This window comes from Petaurus breviceps, unplaced genomic scaffold (genome assembly GCF_028583685.1).
Source record: "Petaurus breviceps papuanus isolate PSGF00001 unplaced genomic scaffold, PetGlider_PUasm1.0 99, whole genome shotgun sequence".
In the NCBI taxonomy this organism is placed as follows: domain Eukaryota; kingdom Metazoa; phylum Chordata; class Mammalia; order Diprotodontia; family Petauridae; genus Petaurus; species Petaurus breviceps.
In genome coordinates, this window is record NW_027187465.1 from 11432923 (window position 1) to 11438922 (window position 6000).

Below are 6000 nucleotides of genomic sequence, written 5' to 3' on the forward strand. Positions count from 1 at the left end.
GGCAGACAGACAAGCTGGAGGTCTTGCTGTCATGGACATGTTTTTAACCAGGGTCACTCATCCAATGCCTGGGTTCTAATGGACACACGCCTCAGTTCTCAGTTGCTAAAGATTTCTGACTCCAGCTGCAGAGACCCAACACAGCAGGCTGCCAAGACTTCCCAGCAATGAAGAGAGTGCTGCCACTGCGCAGTCCTGCCAGGGGCTTAAAAGGGAACCTGAAAGGCCACCTCCCTCCTGCCTTTGCAACAGCCATTTCCAATCTCAAGGCACTTCCCCCATTATCTCGTCACGACTCCTCAGCCCAGATCTCATCCCAGTTTTACAGACGTCAGAGGTAGGAGTAGCCAGAGGGACAGTTGGAGGGAGTTCATTTGTTGCTCTGGCCTCGCCTGCCCTGTCCTTTTCCCCTCCCTTGGGCACAGTTCCCAGAACACTGCACCAGCAAACCCATCTCAATAGAAGGTAGGCCTGGGCTGCACCGCCACCTCTGGCTATCTAATTGGGAACAGCATGTATTCCCCACCCCCCATTTGATTGACATCCCTGACCAGAGGACCACAGCACACCAGAGCCTTCCATCATCACATCGGCCAAGCTCAGTGCACTGCCCCTGCCCTCCTGAAGGGGTCCCATTTGGTAAAGGCTTCCGTAATTACGTATTATACATAGGGTAAAAAAACCCCAGAGACAAGCAAGCAGCAGGCTGGCCGTCGCGATCGGTCCCCTAGCAGCTCTAATTAGCCGTTATTTAAAGATTCTTTAGGTTAACACACATCTCCAACAGGTTTATTTTTAAAAGGAAGCTGGCTTTTTTCTGAGTGGGGGGAGAAGAACAGGGTTTGGAATAGAAAACCAATACCAAGGTAAGCTGTATTTTGCTAAGTGTTTTATAACCACAACAAACTAGTACATAGGATGCCCTGTACAACAACACAATAAAGGCTTAAAGCTCGAGGTGTTCCCATGGCAACGCTGAAGATAGTTCAGTCTCTGGTATTTGGAATTTAGGCTGCAGTCCTTGTGATCTGGATGGCTCTCGGGGCAGGAGGCACAGGCCATGCTCTAACCAGACTTGAACAGGAGAATGGCGACCTGGCCCAGGTAGAAGTAGATGAAGTGCTTCGTCTCGTGCGTCACGTAGCTGCCGAAGTTCCTCCCCACGATGCAGTGCCAGGTGGGGTTATACTTCTTGTCAAACTCCTGGAAAAGCAACAGCAGCCCGGTGTGAGGAGGGAGAGCAGCCAGTGGGCAGGCGGGGGGGCTCGCCCTTACTCCCATCCCCAAGAGTCTGGGAGTTCAGGAATGTTCCTTAGCTCCAAGTCGCCTACATCCGCATTCACAAAAACATACTTGCAAGCCTGAGCTCAGCTGCAACATGGGAGGGTGGGTGGGGACAATCAAGCAAGTCAACATGTCTGCCTGCAAGGGATGGGGGCTTTTCTGCACTGGGGCTACGGTTCTATCGTTAATCCCAGGGAATATTGGCAGGAATGGTGACTAACAGTGGCTTGGTGGGAGGCCACAAATTAAATTTAACGAGTCCAGATGCTATCATACCTTCAGCTAGTTGTACTACTAAACACTGCAATTACTAGGGGTTTCATAGATTTTAAATAAAAAATTAAGACACAAGAACACATGAATAGGTGATGTTTACAACTACCACCTCAAATACGCAAGTATGTTCCAAAACAGTACTTGCTAGCCTAGGTAATTATTTGGTCTTTCTTTAGGAGGCAATTGGAGTTAAGTGACTTGCCCAGGGTCACACTGCTAGTGTGAGGCTGGATTTAAACTCCTAAACTCCAGGACCACCCAGCTGCCCCCTAGGTAAGTATTTTCAACATTTATTCATCTACTAAAACTCAAGAGTGGTTGTGAGGATTGAGATTATGTACAAAGTGCACTTGAGGTAAGTTAATCTTTGAGAAATCTAGCATTCCACCTTTTTTTTTACAGGAGAGAACGTAACAATGATAGCTAGCATTATATAGCACACCTGAACTGCCAAAGCACCTTGCAAACATTAACTCATTTCACCACTTCACAACAACCCTAGCTCAACAAGGTCCTAAGATTATCCTTCCCCTTCCACAGATGAGCGACAAGTGTGCCCAGCCTGTTAAAAGTTGTCTCAGGCAGGATTTGAACTCAGGTTTTCCTGACTGAAGGAGAAACTTTGCCACCCAAGGCTTGTAAAAGTCAGCTTTCAAACTTCAATCACCGAGGAAGCCCTAACATCTGTTAGCTGTGCAGCCACCAGGCCAAGTCTCTTAACATAAAATTTATTCATTTCAAATTTTCTAGTTTTCTGGTCTGTAAAACTGGGTAATAATGCCATCATTACTTACCTCACAAGTCTCTGATGTGACATCTGTAATGCAGATATTACAAACGCCACATCACATCACCATGAAGATTAACTCCACACTCACTGAATAATCTTGAAAATGGATTAAGCCACTTGAACGTCCAGTATTAAACTATTGGTAAGATTTGCGTAATCGTAATACCACCCCTGAATGGCTTCCTTCACTTTACAGAGCTCTAAGGCAGTGGGATGACACCAGTGGATTCTTTGTACACATCCCCCAAAGTGGTCTGATGCCTACTTACACGGGGAAGCAGGACATGCCTGCCTGCCGATGGGGATGCTCACTCACGTGAGCCTGTTTTTCTCTTAAGTCTCTTTTTCAAGTTACAAGCTGCCCTTTTCCATGAGTCTGCACGAGCTCCAAACTGTGGTGTTTATCAGAAATGATATTTATTTCTGTTCTAACATCTTTTATCTCAAGTCTCCACTGAACCCTCCCTCCCACTGCTGAGACTGCCAGCTTCCTTGCCTTCCAACTGAGAGCTTGGCAGTTTTACTAGGTTTTTACAGACTGCCATCAGCAACACCACCACCCCCCCTTAAAAAAAAAATCACCCAACCACCACCCACTTTCTCTTAAAGCCCGCAGAGCAAGCTAACTCTCCCCACTGGAGAGCTGACAAGATTTCCCTAGGGTTCTGCTGGGAACACCCACACAGTTTTTCCTAACAGATCTCACACAGATGGGTCTGCGATGCAAGAAGAAAGAGGGGACCACTCGGTCCCGAACCTAGAAACCGTTGCTAGGTGGCATTTTTTTGGTGTTGTGTTGAAAGACCCGTGTTACTAATGTTCTTTGTGGAATTCATGGGGCCAGTGGCCACCTCTATGTCTGAGTTTCTTGCACCCTAGAAACTCCCAATCCCCCCCTAACTGGGGTCTTCTCCCACCTCCCCTTAGAGTCACAACAGAAATACAGCATTCACTTTCAGGAGTGATTCAGCCTTAAATTTCAGCCCAGTGAGAGATGCCTTCACAGGGGTGATCTGTGCAGCGCCAACTCCTGGGGAGGGCAGGGCATGCTCCCACCCCTCCCTGGCCCCTCACCTTCTTGATATGGGCTGCTATGTCCTTCTCTATGTTGTACTTCTCCAGGGCCTGGGTGGCACACTCCACAGAGTCCTGCTGCATCTCCTCCGACATGTCTGCATTTTTGATCACGGCCTTGCGGTCACACATGGTTACCTGGGGGAGGGGAGAGGGGACAAAACAGCAGGGGGGCCGGGTTTAGGAGAGGTAGTCAACCCCGGGACATGGAGGCATGCACCCCCCTCCCCACTTAACTACTGCACAAACGGGAGGGTGGGGGAGCGCCTGCCCCGGGGGGGGGGGGGGCGCTCCGTGGGCCAGCAGGGGGTCGGGCCACTCGGGGCTCTCGACTGCGCCATCTGGGCCAAGCTGGGCCGGTCCCTCCCTGGGCCCGGCAGCCCACCCCTGCGCAGCAAGGGGGCGGGGAAACACTGGACTAGAAACATCCACAAACTCGAGCGCCCCTCCGCCTCCACCCTCGCGACTGCGCTCAGTTTCTCCGTCTGCAAAAAAGCCGGGGAGGGCTCGAGGAACCGGACCAGAAACACTGACAAACTCCGGCGCCCCCAGCCCCAAACCCCCTCCTCCCGCCTTCAGTTTCCTCATCTGCAAAACTGGCACGGGGGGGGTGGGGCAGGACCTGGAGATCTTTCTAGTCCAGTTCCTGCCCCCCCCGCCCCCCCCCCCCCCCACCCCCCCCCCCCCCCCTCCAGTTTCCCCGTCTGGAAATCGGGGGGGGGGGGGGGGGGGGGCAGGAACTGGACTAGAAAGATCTCCAGGCTCTGCCCCCTCCCCCTCTCTCTTGCCCTCAGTTTCCCCAACCTGCAAAAATGGAGAGTGGGGGAAGGTGACAAAGAGACTACCAGCTCTGCCCCCTGCCTTCCCTGCCTCAGTTTCTCCACCTGTAAAAGGGGGGGGGTGGAACGCGACTAGAAAGCGCTCCCGGAGTTTAAAGCTCCTGCCCAGGTCGGCTACGCCCCGCCAGGAGGCCCGGCGCGGCAGCACCAGCTCCTCCCCTCCCCCCGCTCGGGCCTCAGTTTCCCCCCCTGCACCGGGCCCCTGGGCGGGGGGAGGGGGCGGCTCGGGCTGGAACGCCCGCGGTTCGCACGCGCGCACGCGGAAGGGGCCCGGGAAGGGGCGCCAGGGGCCGGGCCGGGGAGAGGGGCAGGCGCTGGCTCCAGGCCTCGCCGCGCGCCGCCCCCCCCCCCCCCCCCCCCCGGCCCGGGCCCGGGGCACGCGCCGCTGCCTCGCGCCCGTCCGGTCCCGCTCGGCTGCTGCGCCTCTCCGCCCCCCGCCCCTGCCCGGGGTCCGCGCGCTCTGCAAGGGGCAGCGGCAAAGCACGGCTCCTCACCGCGGGTCGGGGGCGCTGGCGGCTGCGACGGGTCCCGGCGGGAGGGGGCGGCGGCGGCGCGGCTCAGGCACTCCGTCCGACCTGGCAGGTGCTTTCACTGCCTAAGCCGTTGCGCATCTAAGGCACCACACGCCAGATGCCGCCGCCTAGAGCCCGGCCCCGCCCCCTGCCCGCCGCCCGCCCCGCCCCTACGCCGCGTCCCCATTGGCCCGCCCTAGCCGCCTGCCCGCCTCTCATTGGTGGACGACCTCAATGGTTCCCGCAGGCTCCTTCGCCCGCGTTTTGTTGCAGACCACAATGCACCGCTGACGGCGTCGGTTGCCACGGCGACGGTCTGGGGAGCTAGCCGGTCCTCTCGTTTTTCCCGCTGCACGAGGTTTGGAGTTTCTGGATAGCGCTTCACAGCATGGGGTTCGCTGGGCAGGAGCCCGGGAAGGCTGACCGGGGGGGCACCTCGGGGCTGGGGAAGAGGGAAGAGCCCTGCAGGGCAGTGGTGTGGCTGCCAGGGGCACATGACGCAGTCAGGAAGCATGGGCGCCCTCCTTAGAATAGGGGGAGAAGGGCGCCCCGCTGGAATATAGACAAGCTATGGAAAGTAGTGGAAGACGTCTAGAATAGACTAGAAGGGACTATGGAATAATGTCGAATACATATGTATAGGGAAGGCTGTGCAGACTACAGACTAGAATGTCGAATAGAATATAGACAGTCCGTATAGAATGAACTATAGGGGATAGAAAAAAACAGAAAAATGGAACATAGACTCAGAACTCTGAGTCTTTGAGGGCGGTGAACCCAAGCACTTTACAGATGGAGAAACTGAAGCTCAGAACAGCACAAAACCATAAGGTTTTGTAAAAATCTAGGAAAGCACCCTTTATTTCACTGATACGAAAACTACAGTGTTTAGCACTAACGCAGCCTACTACATAGAAGGAAACTGAGGCTCAGTTAGTTGCCCAAATGCCTAATTTTTAAAAGCTAGAAGGGTACCTAAAAAATAATCCAGCCAGACCCCCACATTTTACTTAATAATAATGTACTGAGGGGGCGGCCAGGTGGCTCAGCAAGTAAGATCACCAGCTCCAGTGTAGGGATGACCTGGGGCCCGTGTAACCTTGAGCAAGTTACTTAACCCCAATTGCTTTAAAAAAAAAAAATAACGCAGAGGCCCAGAGAGGGGGGAATTCATTTGTTTATGTCCATAGAGGGTTTAGAGCTGAAGATAAGATTATTGAGCCCA

At 54.1% G+C, this 6000-nt stretch overlaps 1 protein-coding gene across 1 annotated transcript; it reads right to left on the minus strand.

Moving 5' to 3' along the window:
• Positions 1-758: 758 nt before the first annotated feature.
• Positions 759-4908, minus strand: DYNLL1 (dynein light chain LC8-type 1). Its single transcript, XM_069081719.1, has 3 exons — positions 4758-4908; positions 3425-3562; positions 759-1203 (listed from the first exon to the last, which is right to left on the minus strand). The coding sequence occupies exons 2-3, from the start codon at positions 3554-3556 to the stop codon at positions 1066-1068; spliced, it is 270 nt and encodes an 89-aa protein (XP_068937820.1). The 5' UTR covers positions 3557-3562; positions 4758-4908; the 3' UTR covers positions 759-1065.
• Positions 4909-6000: the final 1092 nt, after the last annotated feature.

Bases quoted from the DNA above. Each gene is read 5' to 3' on its own strand.
- DYNLL1 (XM_069081719.1), bottom strand. From the start codon at position 3,556: ATGTGTGACCGCAAGGCCGTGATCAAAAATGCAGACATGTCGGAGGAG. The intron at 1,204-3,424 runs GTGAGGGGCCAG...TTGCTTTTCCAG, and splicing joins TAGCAGCCCATATCAAGAAG to GAGTTTGACAAGAAGTATAA.